Source organism: Chionomys nivalis, chromosome 21 (assembly GCF_950005125.1).
Source record: "Chionomys nivalis chromosome 21, mChiNiv1.1, whole genome shotgun sequence".
Taxonomy (NCBI): domain Eukaryota; kingdom Metazoa; phylum Chordata; class Mammalia; order Rodentia; family Cricetidae; genus Chionomys; species Chionomys nivalis.
In genome coordinates this window covers 14,969,613-14,994,297 of record NC_080106.1, presented here as the reverse complement: position 1 = coordinate 14,994,297, position 24,685 = coordinate 14,969,613, and the positions used below count along the sequence as shown (strand labels likewise).

Genomic DNA, 24,685 nt, shown 5'->3' with positions numbered 1-24,685 from the left:
TCACTCTTCATACTACTGCCAATAGCTGGTAGGTCATTGATAGGTTTTAGGAAGAACGGCCATTACTGTCTTAGTTGTGCGCCCACTGCTGAGCCCACTAAGCTCCGGTGGAGAGCCCCACATCCAAGATCACACAGATGATCCTGGCTAATTTCAGTGGGTCACAAACCAAAAGAGCAGTCATAAATGTAGGAGGAAGATTGAAGGGGTGGATCAGAGCAGTAGGAAGGTAGTGAGAGTGATCAATATACATTGATCTAGAGACAAATTTAATTAATTTTTAGAAGCGCCAGTGGCAAGATTGAGGCACGCCATGTTGCCTCTCGCCATATAAAACAATCGTTGTTCATACGTACTGATAGCCCAAGGTGACAGGCTGCTCATCCTACGACCAACCCTGTGATATATGGAAACCCGGTTCAAATAATCTCCAGTTTATAGCAGAAAAAGGCTCACCCAGTTTCTTCATGTGAAGTAATAAGTTGTCATCTAGCTATGCAAACAAATGTTCAGATGTGGAAAATTCTAAGGAAGGCTTGACTCAGATTCAGGATGACTGCAGCCGTGTTGGGAGGATTCAGCCATCACAACCACCCTGTGTGTGAGGAGGCCTTGGGTGGAAAACCACAATGAGGGTAGGGGATTATTGCTGAATCCAGGCTAAGTAGAATGGCAGGACCAGCGGCATGGCTGATGAACAGTCCAACACGAACTCCAACAACAGACCCCGAAGATTGAAAACTGTCTCAGGAGCCCCACACTGGGAGGAACGACAGGCTGAAGCCTCGGGTTCTTGGGAAGAAACTCCTACCGCTCACCTCAGGGCTAAACTGCCATCTTGTGTGTTTCTCCTGGCTTTGAGTTCATCATGTCTATGAAATTTTAATGCTGCTTCAGGCAAGATGGAGACTGAGAACTCTTCTCTCCTCGGTTCCAGCTAAGCAGTGACTAAATTCATTTTCCTCTAGCTGTTTCTGTTTCCTGTGAGATACCGGGAAACTAGTGAAGTCTATCGAAGATGAGCATCTAGGGAGTAACATGGAGGCCCCAGGCAGAGATGGGGAGCTGACAAACTGTGTGGAGTCTTTATCAGGACCAGGAATGAACCCAGAAGGCAGCTCCCTGGGCATAGAGTTGAATAAAGTGATGTTGCCAAGTTGTGGCAGGACATTGCTTTCCTTTGGGCATTCTTTCCTTGTGTCAATATTTGACCCGAATGGCAGAAAATGGGTATGTAGCAATAATGCAGGAAGGTATGGGAGAAGACACAGCGATCTGGGTGAGCAAGTGAACCCAAGAACCTACTAATTATGATCAGTTTGCCACTAAGAAAGGCCAGAGGCAGCCCGCCTTGGGTGTTGGTCTTGGCATACCCCATTTGTTAGTAGCCCCTTTGATGTCATGTCTTGGGAGCATCTTTTAAGCCTGTTGTGCCATTGAGATCCAGGCATCACCTTGAACTTGCCTCTCCTGAGAGAGAGTTGGATTTCAAGAGTAGGGAGATGCAGAGATCATTTCCTGCCTTAGCACACTGGTTCAGTCTCAGCCTTGCCTCTCAGCATGTGGTCCTCAGACTCCACTTTTAGCCTCATGCAGACAGAAAACAGCTGATGCCCACACACCTCTGGTTCTAAAAATCACCTTGAATGAGAAGAAAACTTCCTAAAATGGTGATAGGCATTGGACTGTGCAATCATTTGGGTCCCTAACATCCTCTGATTGGCTTCTGTCCTTGAAACATCGATTCCCCAGCTGGGGGTGGGGCCTTTGCTGTGGGAGGCTGTAGAACCTCTGAGGGGTAGGTAGGACCAGCTGGAATAAGTAGGCCACTGGGGACAGGACTCCTCTGGAGTGTACCATCCCTGTCCTTCCTATGATGTGCCTTACATGGGTGGAGGTATTTGGATGAAACTCTAGAATGTCTTATCTTTGTTCCCAAACCACTGAGACAATGGCCTCTGGGAAAGTGGAATCCCCTCAGGAATCTCATGCTGGGAGAAAAGAATACATAATGCCTGGGCCAGTCCCAGGGGAGACTGGGAAAGCTTTACCACTTGTTAGAGTACCTCACAGGGGACAGTGATGGGAAGAGAGGGTAGGGGTCACCTCTTGACAGGGGATGGTTAGATATGCAAAACCCTGGCCCTCTGTTTAAACCTAAATCTCACTTCAGAATCCTAAAGATGGATTTGCTGAATCTCTTTGTCCATCGTCCCAATATGGCTACATTGAATAAATCTCCTTCTGCTTTTTGTCATTATTTAGGCTTCTTTAACTATAGTATTGTGGATGGCTGGTCAAACCCGGCTTCCTGGGGCTCAGGCTATGACTCCAAGTTCCCTATCAAACTCTGCACACTGGTCTGTCATGGCTGTGAACGAGCCATGAGAGATGCTTCTATGATAGTGGCTGGAGCCATTCCCGCTGCCATGCTTTGATAGATTTTGTCATTGTGAAGAAAAAAGCAACCAATATAGAGCAAGCAAACTTGTTTTTATTCAGTCCATTGGGACCCAATCCAAGTTCTTCTCTGTCTCCCATGTTCTTCGTCCAAAGCAAAAAGGAAAGCCCACCTAATGAATGTGAATGCCGTACGTTGCCTGCTGCATGCTTCTGAAACATACGCTACTCTAGCTGGTGATTCGCTGTTATTACCTGTGTCATTCACAGGTGTAAGGAATGGAATCCTCAGGTGACTCTATCCGGGCATTAGAGGAAGGAAAAGTAGTGTCTCGGTCACTTTTCTGTTACTGTGATACAACGCCATGGCAAAGACAACTTACAAAAGAAAGCTTTTATTGGGGTTGACACAATTCCAGAGGGTTAAGCATGGTGCTAACATGGCAGCAGGTAGAGAGAGCACAGGAATGGCAGGGTCTTTTGAAACCTCAAAGTCTCCTCCACCAAGGCCACAACTCTTCATCCTTCCCAAACAGTTCTACTAGGTAGGGGGCAAGTATTCAAACATATGTGTCTATGGGGGAACATTCTCACTTTAACACCACAAGTCACAGCACTAGGGCTGCTTTGGTTGAGGGGAGGATGCTATACGGGACACAATTTCGCCCAGCTTACATTAAACACCACACAAGTTCAGAGGAGGACAGGGCTTATGAAGCTATAAATACCCCCTTTTCGGTGGAGCTAAACTAATTAGCCTGGTAGCTGCCCTCCATCTATTTGGGGAACAAAATGTTACTTTCAAATACGAAGGATTACATTCAACGAAACATGCTCTGCTTTTTATCCTTGTCTTGGAAGCATTGTCTGTCTTCCGAATGACAAAGCAGGAGGAAAATACAGTTGGACAGCCAGTGGCCTTACCAGAAGGATGACTCACCTCTTCTGTGACTGTCCACTGACGTCACCTCTAAGGCCAGCATCCTCTGCCCTGTGACAGAGCTTGTTACAGTGCTTTGTGTAGCATTTGGCTTCTATGGAGATAACACTGAAGCAAGCTCATTTTAAAGGGCAAAATCCTTTAAAAGTGTAACTGTGGAAGTCACAGGTCTTTCTCTCTCTCTCTCTCTCTCTCTCTCTCTCTCTGTGTGTGTGTGTGTGTGTGTGTGCGCACGCGTACGCATGTGTTTACCCTTAACCCTTGTGAGTTGTTAACCTGACCATAACTCCAGTAAAGAGACCAGTCCACTTCCCACGCTGCCTCTTCACCAGCAAAGAAGGCTTCCCTCTCTGGAAACACAAAATTTCTCCAGTATCACATCCATTTTAGAAGTGACTCCTGGAACTTCAGCCTGCGCTCCTCTGCCCTTCCACATGCTGACGTCATCTCCCAGCGCTGGGTGCCCACCCTCCCTCCATCATCATCTTCTGCATCACTGTTATTCTTTCTTCCTGCCCACCCCCTCCTTCTGAAAGGATCACCTTCCTTCTAGCCAAGCTGGAAAGGTTCTTCACTTCAGTATTCAATCAACAAACACGCACCAGCTACCTGAGGCTGCAGCATGATGGGAGCAGGGCGTAGCTCCTTCTCTCTTGGAGTTAAATTTTAGGTGGTGGGGAGACAGATTAAGGAAAACTGAGTGTGTATTATTTCATCTTGTCATGAGTGATAGTAAACAAAACTGAAACAGGTGAGGGAGTAAGAAATGAAAATGCAGGGTTTTATTTTGTTTTTTACTTACAGTGGAAGGACCTCCCATAAGTTTATCACAAATTAGAAATGTTACAAGTCAAATATTCATATAAGGGCCAGGAATGATGGCACATATCTGCAATTCCATAACCTGGGAAGCTGATAATACAGGGTCTGGGGGTTGAGGCCAGCTTGGACTACTTAACGAAAGCCTGTCTCAAAATACAATTTGTAATTCACCAAACCCAGCAAACACTGTTGCCTGGCAATACAGGGCACTATAAAGCATCGGCTGTCTCTTCTTGTGATCACGTGAGTTGCTGGGATCTTTGTCTCACAAGTCACAATTCTGTTTCTCCTGAATACACACAGCTTTTGCACCATTATAAAAGGGGAAAAAAACACTGAATAAGACAACTTCAATTTAGGGACCGTCTATATTTTGGATTCTGTTTTGAAGAGGTGCAGTGGGCTCTCTATAAAATGCTCCTTGATTCTCAGGGACAATAATTCATGCTTACGTCCTGGCCCTACTCATGGCTTTCCTCCAAAGGGACTTCTTCATGTGCACTGTACACCAACACAGACTGTGTCTCTGGCCTTATGTGACCAAAAGTACTCTGCCAAGTACATTAGGGGGGAAATTGTGCTAAGAAAAGGCAGCTTTAATTTTGTTCTTTTGGTTTATGTGTCTGGGTATTCTGTCAGCTTGTGTATATGTATACTACACGCATGGCGGGTGTCTATTAAGGCCAGAAGACTGTGTCAGATTCCCCTGGAGTCACAGGTGGTTCTAAGCTCTCAGTAGGTGTTGGGAATTGAACTTGAATTCTCTGGAAGAACGGTCAGTACTCTTATCAGCTAAACTATCTCTCTATAGCAGGGTTCTTAACCTTCCTAATGCTGTGACCCTTTAATACAGTTCCTCATGTTGTGGTGACCCCCAACCATAAATTTATTTTCATTGCTACGTCATAACTGTGATTTTTCTGTTATAAATTCTAGTATAAATATCTGATATGCGACCCCTGTGAATGGGTCATTTGACCCCCCCCCCAAAAAAAGGGATCATGATTCACAGGTTGAGAACCACTTCTCTACAATCACACAAAGCCCGCTTGATAGCTGGACTTTTTAGAACTTGCATACGGATTCTGAACGTGCAAAAGACATTGTCTGCAGCTTTTTCCCAATGCACTTCACCATCATACTGGTAGTTAGAACACACCTGGGGAGACAAAAAAAAGTGTGTCCCTTGCCACTGCATCAATGAGTTCAGCTCAGACCACATAGTAAGCATGAAAAACGAAGTGGACTTGCTGGTAACCATTCATTTTGGGGGTTAAATAGGAAGATCTGCTTTATATTAGAAAAACCTCACCTGAAGTGCTATGGAGTGGATGAGGGTACGTTCACATGGTAGGATATATCTCAGTTCTTGTTTAAGAGATGAATTTAGGGCTGGAGAAACAGGCCAGTGGCTAAGAGCTCCACACTGTCTCTTAGAAGAGCTGAGTTCTGTCCCTGGCACCTGTGTCAGAAGATTCGCAACCACCCGCAACTCCAGTTCTAGAGGACCCATCTCTGACCTCTGCAGGCACCTGCAATCATACGTACTCCCCTCCACGCACACATATACACACTCAAAACTAAAACTAAAATCTAAAGAAAGTACCCTTTCCAGTGAAGCTCCCCCCACCCAATCTCTGTTGCCCTCATCAAACACTTCAAAAATGCCTTTAAGAGCTTGCTTCAAGCATGAGTTTAGCCTGAGGTCTTGGTATCCTTTGTGGAAGATTAGCGCAGACACCCCTCAGAAAACTGCAAGATAGCAGGAAACTTAGGAGCTATAATCCTTAGATTGTGTTAATACAGCAGCTACTTGCCACATGTGACCATTTAAACTTAAATTAATTAAAAGGGAGCATATTAAAGAATGAGTTTCTCAGCCCCTCTGGCTGCAGTTCAATACTGCATGTGGTTAGCCATCGCTCTCCCAAGCACTCAGGGAGATCACAGTTGCCACTGCACAACATCCATGCACTGTGATGCCAGCAAGACCACCCTTCCACACCAAACCCTTGAAACGACACCAGAACAGCTTGCAGCCTCATCTGCCTTCTTAGCAATAGACACAGCCTTCCCTACCCAACAAAACCATTTGGGGGCCATTCTAAGGCAGCTGGGCAAAAATCATACAGGAAGCTAGCAGCCGGCAGCAAACTGACGGCAGCATCCTTTCCAAAAGGCTGGTCCAACTTTCTGCCCACATGGGGATGTTATTACTGAAGTTACAGAATGTGCAGGTGCATGTCAAATGGCATTTCTGGAAGCACAGTACAGGTGGTGGGTGTGGCCCTTTACTGAGGTTCCAGGTAGCACCAGGCTAGACAAGAGATCGAGTCTAAATATAGGAAGAGATGTGGATTGGGGATTGTGTTCATTCTGTTGCTGTTGCTGTGGTCCAGTGCCCTTAGAAAAAGCAACTTAAGAGAGAAAGGGGTTTTGTTTTGTTTTGTCTTGGTTTTGTGTTTCATGCTTATGGTTCCAGAGGGGATATATAAAATTCCATCACAGTGGGGAAGTATAAAAGTGGTGGCAGGAGCAAGAAGCAAAATAAAGCAGGAAGTTGAACCAAGTTATAAAACTTCAACTCCACCTCCTAAAGATTCCATAACCTTCCCAAACATCTCCACCATCAGGGGACCGAGTGTTCAAATACACTAACCTACAGGGGCCATTTATCATTCAAACCCCCACACTTCCTCCCTCCCTGGCCCTTGAAGGTGCAAAACTTTAGCTGGGGTAGGGTTAGAAGTTGTTGAAAGCTGACGCCCCCAAGACCAAAGGGAGACCATAGAGGGAAAGTTTCTGGTGGGGGAAGCCTCTGATTCTGCCAAGAAGCTGAGCTGTCTATATGTCCTGGAAAATCTTGAGCCAGTTTCATAACTAATTTCCAGGCTAATTGGGAGCAAAATGGCTCCTCATAGGGAGATGCAGTTGTCCCATGATATGCCTGTCAGATGGAGCCTTCATTCCGATGACAAACTTCCCCGTATGCTTGTGACTGGTAATGAAGTCTTCTCGATTGTTCCACTACCCAAAGATTACAAGAGGAAAAAGCAATCAGACAGCACCAATCTTCATCTCATTTCCAAAGGTGTGCAGACAATCAATGGTGTGAACTGTGCAGAGGCAGCACACTGGCCGAGGTGTATCAGAGTTGTGGCACAGGTGTGGTAGGCCTGGCTCAGAGATGCTCAAAGACTTATGACAAGCCTATGTCTGTTTTATTATCACATCAGGAAACTTAGGGAAAGTGCTGTGCTTTGAATCGCCTTTGGAACACCTGGAAATAAATTCCCAGCCTTTTGGAGCCCACAGCTGTTCTGCAGGCATTCCCCCTATAATTCCTTTGTAACCTGTGCTGGCTAGTTTTGTGTCAGCTTGACACTTGCTAGAGTCATTTTGGAAGGAGAAACCTCAGTTGAGAAAATAGCCCTCACCATACCGGTCTGTGAGCAAATCCTGTGTAGCATTTTCTTGATCTATGATTGATGGGAGAGGGTTCAGCTCACTGTGGGGAGGAGGCGTCACCACTGGACTGAAAGCAGGCTTACTAAGCCAGCAAGCAGCGCTCCTCCATGGCCTCTACATCAGTTCCTCCTTCCAGGTTCCTTCCTTGACTTCTTTGGATGATAGATCATAAGCTGTAAGGCAAAAAACAAACCCTTTCTTCCCCAAATTGCTTTTGGTCATAGTATCTATCACAGCAACAAAAACCCTAAGACATAATTTTTGATTGTTACTTAACACCTTTCTCCAGAAGTTAAGGTCAGTTTCTTTTCCCTAAATCTGTGGCTACTGATGTTCAGTCTTTAAATTCTTTTTTCTTCTTTCTTCTTCCTCTTCTTTGAAATGGAGTCTCAAGTATTCAAGACTAGTCTGTAGTTTGCTATGCAGCCAAGAACAACCTTGGATATCTGATTCTCCTGCTGCCACCTCCGAAGTGTTGAATTGCTGGGACTACAAGCATTTACCTAGGTGTGTTAGAGATTAGACTAAGGGCTTCATTCATGGTAGGTAAACACTCTGCCAACTGCACATCCCAGCTCCGTTAAACCCAAGTTCTACATATACATATACAACATACACACCACACACACGAAAAAAAATCATCAGCACACAATGAATAAGGTTATTTCTTCAATGGTATTGCTACCCTCTCTTTGCTGATGAGAAAATAAAAATATAGAGCTTGAGGTCATAGAGCTCTGGTTTGAGGCTACATCATTCTGACCTCTGAACCCATGTATTTCAGCACACCCCAGAGAAACAAAGGGCCTGTGAACTAGGTGTGTTTGACCATGAGGGAACTATGGTACAACTGTTCCCTCATGTAACTCTCATGAGTAATAAGTATTCTTGTTTTTATGAAATTATTCTTACATCAAGAATAATATACATGAATTATATTTTTACTACACTGATCCAAAGATGAACGTAATTCAGTTTTGATTCATTTTTATATATTGTTCAATATTACATTAAATCTTTAGATTTTAAGAGATGAAAAGAAAAAGAAAAAAAGAAGTATAAAGCATGAATCTGGGAAGTGGTGTGGGTTGGAGGGAGGGTCTGGAGGGAATAAGAGGAGGAGTGTGGGTGGTAGATATGATCTAAATACATTGTATTCATGTATGAAATTATGAAAAAATATATAATAAAATTTAAAGTATATTATTAAGCATATGTGTCAGACACTATGCCTGCCCCACCCTGTGAGTCTCAGTTCCCACCAGCGTTCCTGGCATACTCCCTTATCCAGCTCCATGTAAGATGGCACACACTCCGCCTTCCTTCTAAGCTTACTCTCCTGGCTTCCCTCATCTCTAGGCATCCCTTCTCCCTGAAAGCAGGTTCAGCCAGCAGACATCAGCATCTGCTTACTTTTGTTGACCTGTTACCCTCCTTGGACTCAGCAGGTGCGTGCCTCTGGGCAGAATCTACATTGCCCAGGACACTGGAGACACCGTGGGAAACCCACATGTGAGAACCCCAGCTTTAGACAGGAGTGAGGGGCTCAGCCTTGTTGTGGAAGCCCCAATTCTCCACCCAGCCACCTTTCTCCCTTCCTTTAGAGACCTCTGGCTTCTCTGTGTGGCAATTTGTTTCACAACCCTCTCCTCTATTCCACGGATCTTTTCTCTGTGTGACCTACACCCAGGAACTGCAGGTACTCAACGCTGGCCATCAGACCACTCTACGCTAACATCTGAAAGAGATTCAACTCTCCTCTTGCTTCACGGATGCAGAATCTTGCTTTTTCTTTCTTTTGTCCTCCTGGCCTGACTGACCTTGACCTGCATCAGCATCTCAGTCCTGAGTTACAGCTGGCTCCACCATGCCTGGCTTGCGTGGTCACTTTAAGAAAAAAAAATGTTGTAAAGGCAAAGGACAGCTGCAAGGAGACCGGGAGGTAAGTGAGATGGGAAGGCATTAGGTGAAATCCACAAAGAATCAATAAACGTTTTTTAAAAATGTCACTGGGCTTGCAAGATGGTTCAGCAGGCAAAAGTGCTTGCCTCAGAGCCAATCTACCAGAGTTCCATCCCCAGAACTCACGGAGTAGAAGGAGAGAACTGATTCCTGCAAGTTGTCCTCTGACCTACGTGCCTGCAAAGGCAGGCGCACGCACACACAGACACACACACACACAAACACACACGTGTAATTTTTTTTTTTTTTTTTTTTTAATCCACGGGTTTAGAGAAGCCCAAGCAGCTAGAAAGCAAACCGTTTTGGTGTATTCAGCAATTTAAACCCTGTCAGCGCCAACTTCAGACCCAACTCCGCCCCGGACACGCCCACCAACAGGCCCCGCCCCTCCCGGGTCTGGCACATTCCGGCCTCTTCCTAGGACAGCTATGCGCACGCGCTTGAGAGCGCTTTGCTTCCTGAAGTCCCCAGCAGCCCGTAGCAAAGGAACCGCAGGGCCGATGTCGCGACCTTGTGTCAGGTAAAGTCCTCCGGCTCCAGACACTGGAGCCTGACCTAGCCGGGTCCCGATCACTGCTCAGACCCGAGGCTGACAACCTGCCGAGCCATGCTGCCGTTCAGGCTCCTCCGAACTAGCCTCCTGGATGACCAGCTGGGACTTTGCCCCTTCTGCTCCTGGGCACAGAGTAGGGGTTTCACCTAACAAGAGTCTCACACAGGCAGCAGTGTCCTCCTGCCCCTAGGTCACAGCGCTTCCCTTTTGCCAACCTGTGTCATTCCAGTAACCTGCAGCCCCGCAGCAGAACCTCAGAACTCCACGATGGCCGGACAGTCCTGCCATCAGCCAGACGGGGTTCAAGTTCTTGGGTGGCTACTTACACTCACGATCGATCGTGGTTCTCTCTCAAGGCTGCTCCCGGCCTGTGCTCACATGATTCTGTTATTATCTACAGGGCTGTCCTGAGAAGTAAACACAAGAGTGGGGTGAGCCCTGATCAGAGCTGTTCTTCCTATTTTAATGGTGATAGTATTGAGACAGTTTCTAGACTTCGGTTTCTCCTGCTGCCTCTGGGCAGTTCGAGGGGTTCCTTAAAAACCTCCTTGGGCAGAGCTCTTCCCACCTGGCTAGTTGTCTTTTCTGAATAGAGGCCTGTGCACTGTGTGCCCGCTTTCAGTGACCCTTTCTAGGACATTTGATGGGTTTGCAGGCAGCACCCTTCCACTTGGAAAGGGCGGGGGAGGTTGTGAGAATAACCAAACATCTCCAGCCCATAACTTGTCATTAACATTAAGGATGCACTAGTCATTAACAGTCACAACTGAGGGCCCCTCCCCGCACTCCATCCCCATTCGTGAACCGGCCACTTTATCATCAAGACTACCCTCAAACAAGTTTCGGATGAGGACTCTGAGGCTCCAGGAGATGATGTCATTATTATTTTCCATATGTAGCCCAGGTTGGTCTCAAAATTTTGGCAACCCTCCTGCCTCAACCTCCCACAAGTGTGAGCCTCCACACCTGGCTCCACCCATTTTTGAGATGAAATGACCTCTGACTGACCTAAACATCTGCTTTTGTGCAGTCACACTACAGAATATTGAAAGCCACTTCCTGGGACCACCATGACGAAGTCCTACCGACTGTATGACTTAAATGATAGCAGTTCCTCATCCTCTCTTGGGTCCGAAGGCCAGTCCATAATCAAGGTGTCCGCAGCAACACACTCAGTCTCTGGGGGCACTTAGTTGCCCCTTCCGGCTTCTGGTGGCTTCTGGCCATCCTTGGCTTGTAGCAGCAGCACTCTGGTCCCCATCTCCGTGGGAGTCTCTCTGTAGCCTCTTCTCTTCCTTCAGAGACACCCGTCATTGCATTGGGAGTTCTCCCGAAATCCGGGATGACCTTATCTCACCAATCTTAACTACTCACATCTGCAAAGTTCCCTTTTCTGAGTAAAGTCACATCCCCAGGTTCTAAGTTGACATGAATGAGGCCACTGTCCAACACCCTGTGCAAGCCAGCAGCATAATACGCTTGTCTGAGGAACCCAGAAAGAGCTACAAGAAAATGTTGCCATACGTGGTGAGGAATCTAAACTTTTGGCGTAACCATCAGTAACGGTTCTCAAAACACAGTCCCTTGGGCTGCCAGTGAGGCAGCATCGTGACTCTGAAGTCAGATCAAGGGCTCCTTCTCAGTCTTCCTCAAAGTTGCTGAGTCACAGTGGGGGTCCACCCTGCGGAGAGCAGCCTTCTGCCAGGTTCTGCGGATGTGTGAGTTTGGGGGTTACTTTTACAGGGCATCTGGGTTTGAGAACATGGCAGAAGGGCCAGGCAAGCCTCATAGAGACTTTTTGACACAACTGGCCTATTGCGTGTAACTATAGTATTTCCTCCACCAGAGCACTAGGGGCAGAACCAGGGACGCCCACGGCAAGCAAAGGCTCTACTACTGAGCTACATCCCAAGCCCTCTTTTTATTTCTTATTTTGAAACGGGGTCTAGAGTTCAAGGTTGGCCTTGAACTCACTCTGTATCTCCAGGATGCCTTGAATTTGTGATCCTCCTCCCTCAGCTCCCAAACAGCTGGAATTATAATGAAGCGCAGCTTACTTACAGATGACACAGTTCAACTCTTACATGATGGGAGAAATGCCTTACCATACGTAATTGATTTGTAGGCCCTGAACTCACCGTGTTGCTGAGGATAACCTTGAACGCCTGGTCCTCTTGCTGTTATTACGTACATGCCTCACCTGGCGTACACTGAATTTTAAATTTAATTTGCTTTTCTAAGTGAACTTATGTATGCAACTGTGGACTTGGTGCTTTTGCCTCTCTCATTCTTGCCAATAGCATGCAGGTTAAGTGCTGTGATTTCTGCCAGGTTATTGAAACACTATAATGAGACTCAGAAATGGAATTCAAGGTGCACACTCCCCGCCCCACCACCAATCCCACCCCTCCACACTCACCCCCCCCACACACACACACAAATAGATCAGCAGGACTAGGAGCTTCCAGCCAGAGCTCTGCTTACTAGAGTTTTTGCTTTGTCTTCCTCTTAGGAACAAGCTGATAGACGATGCCAAGGCCCGCTTGAAAAGGTTCGATGTCGGGACCAGATATTCCCATCTGTCTGGTAATAAATACTCTGTCCTTCTGCCATTGCTGGTCAAAGGAGGAAAGCTGTACCTGCTGCTCACTGTCCGCTCAGACAAGGTAGGTGACATCTTGGGGGCATTTAAAAACAACAAAATTTACCTTACAAAAAATAGAAAACACTTTAGACCAGAGTTACTTAATATAGGTGCTTAAACAGGATTTGGATCTAGAACATTCTTTGTTAAGGAACCTTCTTGAGTACTCTGGGATGTTTAGTGTTGTCTTGATTTCTACCCGTGACAGCAGTACACATCCACAGGCACATCTGTGTGATATCACGTCTCCAGACAGTGCCAGTAGTCCCAGCAGAAAACGGGTAGAAAATTATCCCCATTAACAGTGACTCCATTAAACTAATCCATCCAGGTAAACTGGAGCGTACTGTTAGTAGCCTAGGCCCTGAAGCCCGCTGCCCAATTGAATGCCAGCTGAATTTAGGAACTATCTGACTTCATGGCTGTACCAGGCTGGGTGTTCCTGTCTCTCCATGTACTTCTGGGTACCCTTCTATGCTGTTGGAAATGTTTCCCAAAGAGAGTTAAAGAAATGATCATTTCAAGGTTATACCGGGGTACAAATAAATGGACCACAAAATGGCATGGCCTTCCAACCAGCATTAAATAAAAAATTCATAAATAAATAACAACTGAGTTCTGTGGACTCAGGGGATACAGAGCTGTGGAGATGCTTTTCACTGTGGGGCTGGCAAGTGGTACCAGTCCATGGAGTGATCAAAATCCAGTTTCCCAGAGGAGACACTTAGCTAGAACTAGGAAAATGAGGTCTGCTCACTGGGAAAGTGAGAATGTTTGTACGTGTGTGTGTGTGTGTGTGTGTGTGTACACATGTATATTCCTGAATACAACCTACATAGTCCATATTAGGCTACTTATACATGTTTTGAGGGCTGTCCGTTTAGTGTTGGATAACCAGTTGAGGGCGCTTCTCTAAGGAACGATTGTCCCCCCTGGCCTCAGTACTCCTTCGTTGCCTGTAGTTCTTTGTGTAGGGTAGGACCTCCTTCCTCTTTGGCATGTCTATTGGTGTTGTCCTTGTTTAGCTCATGTTTAGGCCATCATGTTGGTGACAGCTTATGAGGGTCTGCTTGTAATGTCGGAAGCTACACTGTTGTTTGAGACAGTCTCTTATTGACCTGGGTCTCACCAAAGAGACTAGGATAACATATATGAATGTAATAACAATTGATGCAAAAAAGCCATGAATTTGAAAGAGAGCAAAGGGGGATTTATATGAGAGTGTTTGGAGAGAGGAAAGGGAAGGCAGAAATGATGTGATTCTATTATAATCTCAAAAATAAAATAAAGAAAAAACAAACAAAGCAACCCAGTATAGTTGGCACCTAAGGAATGGTTTCTAAAGTTGACCTCCGACATCCACATGCACACGTAGGCATGTGCACCCACACAAACACATGTATGCCCATACAACTTACACTATTTACAAGGGGAAAAGATCGTGAGCTCTCATGCCTAGGTAGAACCCTTTCTGGTCCCAATAGTCTATGAAAAGTTGGGTTTTTAAAATGCACTTACTTGCTTCCAAAACAGTAGAACCCTTTCTAAGAGCAGAGTTCTCTGGAATTCAAAAGGTTCTTGTTCCCTATTAGTTGGAGTCAAGGCAGAAGGCCACTTGAATTGAATTGGCATGCTCTGGGGTCTTTTTGAAGGGCTTTCAAAACATATTTTAAATCAAGTTCATATTTTCTATCTAGCCAATGAGTCCTTGTGGGTGCCCCTGTCACCAGCTACTGTAGAGTTGAATGTGCGAACAATAAATCATATTTTAGAGGTAAAGTAATGGAAGGTGTATTTTTTTAAGTCTTTTGTAAGACAGGCTTCAGTAGACAGAAAATGGTCCAGCCTTCCCCTCCTTACTCTTGTATCTGTCACCGATGAGATGTGTGAGGCCATGACTGCCAAATCAGATCCCGTACTGAAAGACTCTAAATGCATTTGTAAGCCCCTCAACCCTAAGACATTTTTCTAAAACAGTCGCTACCCCCCCCCCACACACACACACTGGACTGCTCATCACCCTGTATCCTTGTGAATAATCTTCAAACATACCTCCATTTTGGGAATTGAGGCAAATATAACCCACAGATGTTGACTCAGTTCCTGATGTATTGACTTAGTCACTGAACCAAAGATCAGGATGAACCACAGATGCTCTCCCTTATCACCTGATCATACAGCTATTCTCCTGCCCTGAAATAGACCAATCACTACTAGTAAACCTTTGAATAAGCCAATCCAATAAGTTGGAAAACAACCTACAGGTCCCCCCCCCTTGTGTCTGTGGATTTTCTCTTTAAAAGATGGGCTGTAACAGCTATTGATGTCCTTCATATCCCGAACTTGAAGGACCCTGTCATGACAGAATAAAAATCCTCTTGCTTTTGCATCATTTGTGGTTCTGTGAATGATGTCTGGAGCAACTCTTCCCTGATGTTTGGACATCTAGTCCAACAGTAGAACTCTCCATTTACGGCAGGGAGGAACTACCAATGTTTTCCAAAGACTTACCTAGGGCTGGTAGCATAGCACAATGGCAGAACACTGCCCTAGTAGGCACAGAGCCCTTGCTCAACCCTCAGCACCACAAAATAAAAGAAATGAATGAATAAAAACAAAAAGCTTGCTAAAGTGGAGTCTTTGGCTGCAGCAGCCTCAGTCCTCTCAAACCGCTGCAACAGAATACCTTATACTGGATGCTTATAAACATGAAACATTTCTCATGGCTGTGAGGGCTCCGAAGTTCAGTATCCAGGCATCTGTAGATTGAGTACTCGGTCCTGACCTCTTTCTAACTCATGCATGATGGTTTTTCCCTGTGTGCTCACAGAGTGAGCAGAGCAGTTGGTAAGCTCTAATCTCATTGATAAGGGACTTCCTCCATTGGAATTTTCCAAGAACCTCACGTCCAAATGTCATTTCCTTGTGACTGAGGATTTCCACATTCAAGGAAACAGATATTCTGACCAGATCAGGCTGCTAGCTTTCCTTAACACAGCTCTGTCAGTCAATCCAGGTGCTCAAAATGCCAACAGGATGTCTGGGTTGAACTCTGAACATCAAGAACCGACTTTAGGGTCTTTCATTACATCCCCTTGCCTGGGACCAAGACACAGCTCCACATGCTGAAGCCTCAATTCATGGAACCGCCCTGTGGTTCTAGCAGGAGCACACTGCCGTGATCTTTGCACAGAGTTGGCAGGAAGCTGACCTAAGAGTCCTGCTGAGTCAGGCTCTCGCAGCAGACGAGTGGGGAGGACACTGGACAAGGTGTAGGTGAGGCTGTAAGAGAAACTGGGGTGGGCACTGCAGAAAAGAGAAAGGTGAGGACTGCATCTTTCAGGGACGAGAAAGGAGGAAAATACCGGAATGTCACACATGGGACACATTGTCCTAAAATCAGAAAGAACTGACGTTGGAGATGTCGGTGGAGGAATCAGGAAAGAGAGGGCCCTGTTCTTGTGAGTGAACAAAAATAATGGAGATGTTGAGATACATGGCACCGATGGTGATGGCTCCTCAACCATACTATGTTTTAGCAAACTCATATTTATTTATTTAAATTTATATGGGAGTGTGAATGTGGGCATTTTGCATGGCGACCTATGTAGGGGAGCTAAAGGACCACTTTTGAGAGTCTCTTCTTTCTTCCCTTGATATTGAGACAGGGTCTCTCTTGGCCTCATCTCCTCATTCCCCAGCTATAGAGCCCAGAGTTTTGCTCTTTGAACTTCTCCCAGGTTGTCTCAAATGTTGCAGAATGATTGCTGACTAGTACAGGAAACTTCAATCTTCTGGACTGCTGTCCTGTCTCTGCATCCCGTCTGGTTGTGAGAATTCTGAGGTTACAGATGCTTGCCATCACATGGAGCTTTGTATGTGGATTCTAGGAATCAAATTCCGATCTCTGGGCTTGCATCACAGACACTTCTCCTGGCTGAGTCATCCCCATAGCCCTAGAGACTCTTAAATAGATGCTGCGCTGATTGAGAACATGGCCTCTGGAATTTAATTCCAATTATAGCTCACTGTGTGGTGTGAACTTTGTCAGGTAACTTAACCTCTAGGTGTCTTACTCTTTCTGTGAAAGGAGAATAGTAGAAACCTAATGTGGTCTGTGTGCCTGTTAATAGAGATCATTTGTGATCTATACAAACAGGAATACTCTCCAGCCACATTCAGGCCTGTGATATAACATGGCAAAACCTCACAAACAAGATGTTGATACAGAAGGTTGTTGTTGATTCTTTTACTTACTCTTTACTCCTTTTGAGAGGCCCACCACCCAGCTCCCAAATAACCACACATGGGGACATTCACTCTTACTTATGAATGCCCGGCCTTAACTTTGCTTGTTTCTCGCCAGCTTTTCTTGAATTATCCTGACTACCTTTTGCCTCTGGGATTTTATCTTTCCCTATTTTTGTATACCTTTCTTTACTTCTTTCTCCATGGCTTGCTGTGTAGCTGGGTGGCTGGACCCTGATGTCCTCCTCTCCTTGTTCTCTTACTCCCCCTCTCCTTGTTCTCTTACCCCTCCCTCCTTCCTCATTTTTTTCTTCTATTTATTCTCTCTGCCTGCCAGCCCCACCTATGCTTGGCCCAGCCTTGCTATTGGCTGCTCCGCACTTTATTAGCCCTTCAGGGATTTTAGACAGGCAGAGGATCACAGCTTCACAGAGTTAAACAAATGCAGCATAAACAAAAGCAACACAGCTTAAAGTAATATTCCCCAACAGACGATCACATGTCATGTGACTTCATTTACACGAAATAATCAAACTGGAAATCCTCTTGGACAGAAAGCAGAGAACAGGGAGCAAAGTGGGGGAAGCTTAATGGGTGTGGCTTCCTCTTGGAGTGGGGAAAACATTCTGAAACTAGATATTAGGTATGGTTATATATCTTTATGGGTTTATTAAATGTTCCTGAATTGTTTGTTTCAAGTTGGTTAATCATATTAATTTTACTTCATTAAAAATGCTTTAAGATACAATAACTTGTAGGGTTGGGGATGTACCCTACCATGTACTTGTCCTGGGTTTGATTCCCCAGACTGCCTAAAACAGGGCATGGTGGTGCAAATCCCAATCACCGCACTGGAGAGAAGGAAGCAGGAAGACCAAAGGCCCAAGGTCATCCTTGACTGCAGAGCAAATCTGAGGCCAAACTGAGACCCTGTCCCAGGGTTTTCCCACAAATCATAACAGCTTGTAGAAACATTCCTGTGGAGCATATGCCCTGAATATGGTTAGCACTCACAAAGGACTTAACTAACACATCTGTTGGTAATACTGTCTTTGTATGTCCTTTCATTTAGCTTTTACAAACCCTCACTGGTGTCTGTCTGTATATGTGTTTATGTTGTCTTTTAGAGGCATGTAGACAAAAATTAGAATTAACAGAAGGTCTTGAAGTTTTTAATGGAAGGTGTGTGTGTGTGTGTGTGTGTTTGCACTATTTACAATAAATGCAATTAACCTAGGTGCATATGTATATATGTTTGTGTTTATGTATATATAATGTATATATATGAAATGAAAATTGAAGAAAAACAAAATCATACCATGTGCAAGAAAATAAATGCAACTGAACTTAATCATATACTGTTTTCTTTCACTTGTAGTTCTTACATTTTATATAGCCACATAAAATCATGCATATATATGATATAAAAGGAAAAGGAAAACTGCTTAGGGAGACTAAGGGGACTACTAGGAGGGAAGAGAAAGGGATACAGGGAGCATAGGGGAATTATTCTCTGCATATAATATAGACATATAAAAATTTTAAATAAGAAAAAACATCTAAAACATATCAATGAATTGAAATTAACAATATTTTATGAACATGTGAATTTGTCAGACAAAATGAGCCTGCATTCTTAGGTATGTTTTCTATGCAGTATTATTTTTATTTAAATACATATATTATTTATAAAGTTAAATTATTATTTCCTTCATGGATATTTTTATGTTCTGTATGTACCAAATGTTATACATTAAAAATCATAGCTGGTGGATGTGTGGTGAGACATAAAAAGTAGAAGGTATAGTACATGAATAAGTAGCGAAGTTTAATTTGATGTTAATATTGAGTATAAATATTTTTATAGGTTTATGAACTAGGAAAAGACTATGTAAAATATCTATTTCAGATGGGAAACAATACAGAGAATTTTCTAAATAGACATTTCCCAACCTTTGTAATAAAGTTACTAGTGTAAGATATATTTGTGTATGGGGTGTATGTGTGTGTATGTATGTATGTGTGCATGAGCCTGCTTGTGCAAGCATGCATGCACACCATGCCACTCATGTGAAGGTCAGAGCACAACTTTCGAACATCACTGTTTTCCTTCCACCATGTGGGCTTGGGATTCAAACTCAGGTTGTACCCTTACCTGCTGAGCCTGTCTCAGCAGTCTTGATTTTGGTTTGTTTGTTTGTTTGTTTTGTTTTGTTTTGTTTTGTTTTTAGGATTGAAGGAAAAGCATATCTTGTTGAGTTAATATTTATTGAATGACTACATAGTTCTCAAATCGAAATCTCACTTTGTAACTCTGTTCTTACAATCCCGCAGCTGAGACGGTCACCCGGAGAAGTCTGCTTCCCTGGAGGAAAGAGGGACCCAGTGGACATGGATGACACGGCCACTGCTCTCCGTGAAGCCCAGGAGGAGGTGGGGCTGCATCCCCACCAAGTGGAGGTGGTCTCTCACCTGGTGCCATATCTGATTGATGTAAGGACAGTCATGAGCCCTTCTGAGCTCCTAGGGGATTCTACACTGGTTCAAACGTAATTCCCAAGAGCACTACACATAGAGCCAGGATAACTGGGTCCTTGTGTGGACTTTGTGTGCCCTTGATTGAGCTCTGTAGCCATGGATAAACCCCTCTCATTCATTCAGAAAGAGGGGAGCTACCTCAATGATTTTCAAACTGGGGGCCACGGAACACCGAGTGTACTCAGAATTGCCCCCACTCGTGTTCAGTTCACATGTACTTTTCTCCAGTACACATTTATTTTGAGAATTCAGTTGAAAAACAATATCCTATTGTGCAACATATTAAATGTTATCCCTTTGGAGGGAAAGGGGCCCAGTGTTTGCTGTTTACTCTAATGTCAATCGTTTTGGTACACACCTTGGGATAAGGAGCCTTCTTGTCAAAGAACTAGGGGGCTCTTTCTCCTCAGCCTCCTCTGCATTTGATCGTCAGATCTCTGTGGTGCTTGGGTCTGTGATTATTTCCCACACTTCATCTTATCATGACCCTGGCAGTTTTAAGCTCTACTGGATGTCCTTCAGTTCAGGTACCTCCTGGCAAAGATTTTCATAAAAAGACTTTATTTTTATTTATGCTTAGTGGGTGGTGGTGAATGTGCCTGGAGGTGTTAGTGATGAGGCAAACAGACCTGCTTTTAGTCCCGCCCGGTTCCCACACGGCTAGCTTAGCCCCGGAAATAACAACACACAAATTGTATTCTTTTAAACACTGCTTGGCCCATTAGCTCTAGCCTCTTACTGGCTAACTCTCACATCTTGATTAACCCATTTCTAATAATCTGTGTAGCACCACGAGGTGGTGGCTTACCGGGAAAGATTCAGCATGTCTGACCTGGTGGCTGGCTCCATGGCAGTCTGCCTCACTGCCTTCTTCCTCCCAGCATTCTGTTCTGTCTTCCTCGCCTACCTATGTTCTAACCTATCAGGTCAAGCAGGTTTCTTTATTAATTAACCAATGAAAGCAACAGATAGATAAAGACCCACCTACATCATGGAGGATCCTTCAGAGGCCAAAAAGATGTTGTAAACTCCAAATTGGAAGCTGAAAGTTATAGGCAGTTGGGAGCCACTTGATGCAGATGCTGAGGACTTGAACTCTGGTCCTCTGCAAAAGCACCATGTGCTCTTCATAGCTGAGCTAGCTCTCCATGCACTGGACTCCTCATAGTTAGACTAGGGTCATGATTTGGGAGGACAAGATCATGTGACAAGCTGTCTAAAAACTGCCAGTGTTTGTCACCACATTCCTGTGTGAGTCAGGACCTTCTTATCTGATAAGCCAAACAGCATCTGCAAACCTGGAGCTGGAATAGCCAGTTCTCATCAGCTAGCAAAGTCACTGTTTGTGCGAGCGGACTTTAGGATTCACTGGTTGGTTTTAATCTGTGTACCAGCATTATTTGATCAGTATAAATGTACAATAGCCCTCTAAATTGATGCCCAGAATGATGACCAATTAGTAGTCATCTGTTCTCATGGCCCCGATCCCAGCATCTTCCGTGGTTAATGCCTGACACAGCTGTGGTGCATTGGTCACAACTGGGAAACAATGTTAGAACATTATTATGAACTAAACCCACGTGGTCTTTACTACTTTTCCTATTTTCTTCCCTTCTGCCCTTGACCCCATCCTGCACACCAGATTGTGTTGTCGGCTCTCTTAGTCCTTGTGACAGTTTCTCCTACTGCACTCATTGTGACTGTGGCAGCGACAAAGTTTATCACCCATGCCTTTGGTTCAGCATCCTTGAATGTGAGTGTCGCTGACATTTTCCTCACAGTTGATAGATTTCCTCATAGCTGGTGCCATAGTTTGGGTGAGAAACACCACAGGATGGAGTGTCCTTCTCATATAACCACAGAACTAGATAGAGATATTTTAAATATTCTCTGCATTGGAATTTCAGGCAAAATGTATATTAAAGCAATACTGCCACCAGTGCCTAACAGATGGAAAACTGGAGGGTTAGATTGTCTTTTTGCTCCATTTTGCTTAAAGTCTCAGTGGTACTGGGTTGTAAAAGGCAATGAGACTGAGCCCATCCTTCTTCAGGAGAGTATTTGAAAAGTAGAAAGGGCACCTTTTGGAAAGATTCAGTATGGAACAAGCTGGTGACCTCTCTATAAATGCTTGCTGAGTGTGTGTGTGTGTGTGTGTGTGTGTGTGTGTGGTGACTGAGACAGACACGTGGAGAAAGATTAAAGACAGATAGAGAGACATAGAGACACACAGATATAGACAGACAGGGAGACACGGACAAAGAGAAGAGAGCATGAGAGAGGGCAACGTGGCAGTTGTTTCGTCTTTATTCGCATTTTCTAATGATCTGATTTTCAATTAATTTCTGCAAATCCTCCAACACACTTTAGGGAGTTTAGAACTCCCTGACTCGTTGAACTAAAGCAGTTAGTTCAAAGTCTCTCAAACCAGGGTAGCTTCATTTCCACAATCCCTGAGAGTTAATGAATTGTATGTGGGTGGTTGGAATAATGGAGTTCACAGATGCCTCGGGCCGCTTTCTGCTCGTCCTCAAACACATCAGCTAATCAACTAATAGGGCATGATGGTTAATTTTAAAAGTCAAATTGCCACAACCTAGAATCACCTACATAGAGAGTCTCCCCTGAATTATCTAGATCAGATTGGCCGAAGTGGTGTGTGTGTGTGTGTGTGTGTGTGTGTGTGTGTGGGCATGTCAGTAGTTAATGAATGCAGGAGTGCTCAGCCCAAGCCCACTGTGGGCAGTACCATCCCCTAGGCAGGTGGTCTTGGGCTGAGCCAGCAAACTGCATCACCATGGTTCCTGCTTCACTCTTGGTTGTGAAGTGAATTCCTCGCTCAGGAGTCATGCTGTGTGGATTAGTAAGCAGTCCCTCCTGTGGGTTCCTGCCTTGATTTCCCTCACTGAAGGACTGTGAGCTAGAACTCTGAAACAAATAACCCTCTCTCGCCTAAACTAACTTTTGGTGATTTTTTTTTTTTTTTAATCACAGCAATAGAAATGAAACTAGAACCTAGAAGGGAGATTTAGCTCCGTTCAGAGTTCTGGAGGTTTGAGCCCATGGCTGTGCTTTGGGAGCTATAGTAAGGTACCTCATTCTGGCATACCCTGTTGGGGTTCCCTTGAGGACTCTTCGTCCATCCTTCCCTCCCACTGTGCATTTCTGGTAGCCAGCAGTTCTCTGGGTAACTGGAGATAACTAAAGCTGGACGTCATGCACAGAGGGGCAGAAGTGTTGCACTGTCTTCCTGTAAAGCTGTCCTCCACCGGTGGCTACGGTTGAGCCTGAGACCCTGGCTCTGCGTCTCTAGCAGGAGTGTACTCCACAGCACCCTGCCTGCTTTCTTCAAGCTGTTGCTCTCCCCCCCGTAGCCCCTCACCAGTTTCTCCTCTAGCACCTTAAGAAATTGCTTGCACCTCAATCCTCAGCTCACCATCATCTGCTCTGGGAAACCCTTGACCTCCAAGAGTGAGCCTTTATGCAGGATCCAGCATGGCTGGGACTCTCGGTGACCTATGATTTATTACCCTATGGCTATTTATGGTCTATGTTCCCCTTGTCTCCTCTCTAGGCAAAGATGGTTATTCACCATGAATACAGTTAATAGTCTTACCTGAGTCCATTCTGAAACCCTCTTTGGCTACCTCCCTCCATGAGAGGTCCCCATGGGCCTATTTAGCCTTCTCTAGACTCCCCCCTAACTATGTACTTCCTTCTGGCTTTCCCCAGCGTCTTCCTTGTGACCCAGGAGCTTCAAACTGGAGATCGCATCTATGCTCAGTCCCAGCCTCTCTTGCAGGCTTTCCAGTAGAAGTGAAGATGCTCCATCCAGCAGAAACTCTGTCATTTTACAAACATTCACACTCATAAATAAAACTATCTCTTCACAAGACAAATATGTATGTTACACAAAATATAGTTTATAAGCAATGGTATGGCTTACAGTTTTGTGTATTTCCCCTAAATATAAGTAATATGCCACTTTTATGCTGATAAGACATCATACCTCTGTTTTTACCAAGAGGAAAATGTGTATGACATCATTCCAGATGCCAACACAAGTGGAGCATCTCTGTTATATGGGGGACAGGAAATTGTGTCAGGAACACCCTGTCCCCTGGTTCACCTTGCCCCATGTATCATAGCCTTGGTCTTTCCTCTCCTAGCAGCGGCAATGTGTTTAGTCTTGGAATCCGTGCATTGCTGCACTTTGTAATACGTGGATTTTGGTTTCTGCTTTCAGAATGACGCACTGATAACCCCCGTGGTGGGTTTTCTAGACCACAACTTCCAGGCCCGGCCTAACGCTGATGAAGTTAAGGATGTGTTCCTCATGCCTTTGGACTATTTCCTGCACCCCCAAGTCTACTACCAGAACCACTTCAGACACTCTGGCCACCATATCGTGATTCACTGCTTTGAGTATACAGACCCCGAAACCGGGGTGAAGTACCTAGTCAAGGGAATGACTTCAAAACTGGCTGTGCTGGTTGCTTTAATTATCTTGGGAAAAAGTCCCTCCTTTGACATTGAGTTTGATCTCAATGACTTGATACCATCTTGTGAAAAGACCTTCCTTCGTAGACTTTCTTCAAGCAAGTTGTGAAGACATCAACACCCGAGAGAACATCCCAGAGGTTCCAGCATGAGCTTCCCTGTTCAGAACAATGTCAGCAAATGGAACCTGACAGGTGTGAACAATCTTCCTGTGGTGTGCACAGAAAGGGCCTGCCTGCTTTCCAGGTGCCTTAAAAAAAAAATCTTAAACACTAAAAGTCTTTCAAAACTGGTATATTGCTTTCACAGGGCAATCTAATTTTACCCACAATGCCAATGTCTGTAGCTATTTTAGGGGTATCTGGCACATAGTAGGCACTTAATAAATATTTGTTGAGTATCTGACTGTGCAGTGCTTATATTATTTTAAAGTATTTGAAATACATTTTACAGCCGTCATTTGCCATGACAGAAGCTTCTGGTTAACCATTCAAAGCTACACAGGTGGGACTAAGGAGGTAACTCCACCAACATAGTACCTGTTTTGCAAGCATGAGGATCTGAGTTCGATCCCCATCACCCATGTAAAATGACTCAGGTGTGGTGGTGT

General features: G+C 44.8%; 1 protein-coding gene across 3 annotated transcripts; it reads left to right on the top strand.

Moving 5' to 3' along the window:
• Positions 1–10,042: 10,042 nt before the first annotated feature.
• Nudt7 (nudix hydrolase 7) lies at positions 10,043–24,327 on the top strand. 3 transcript variants are annotated; one of them, XM_057754072.1, is made up of 4 exons: positions 10,043–10,112; positions 12,658–12,811; positions 19,372–19,470; positions 23,822–24,327. In XM_057754072.1, exons 1-4 carry the CDS (start codon positions 10,093–10,095, stop codon positions 24,182–24,184), a joined length of 636 nt encoding a protein of 211 aa, XP_057610055.1. In that variant the 5' UTR covers positions 10,043–10,092; the 3' UTR covers positions 24,185–24,327. The 3 variants fall into 3 exon arrangements, with proteins under 3 accessions (XP_057610055.1, XP_057610053.1, XP_057610052.1); XM_057754070.1 differs by having other exon boundaries at positions 19,372–19,497; XM_057754069.1 differs by having other exon boundaries at positions 19,372–19,530.
• The last annotated feature ends 358 nt before the right edge of the window (positions 24,328–24,685 follow it).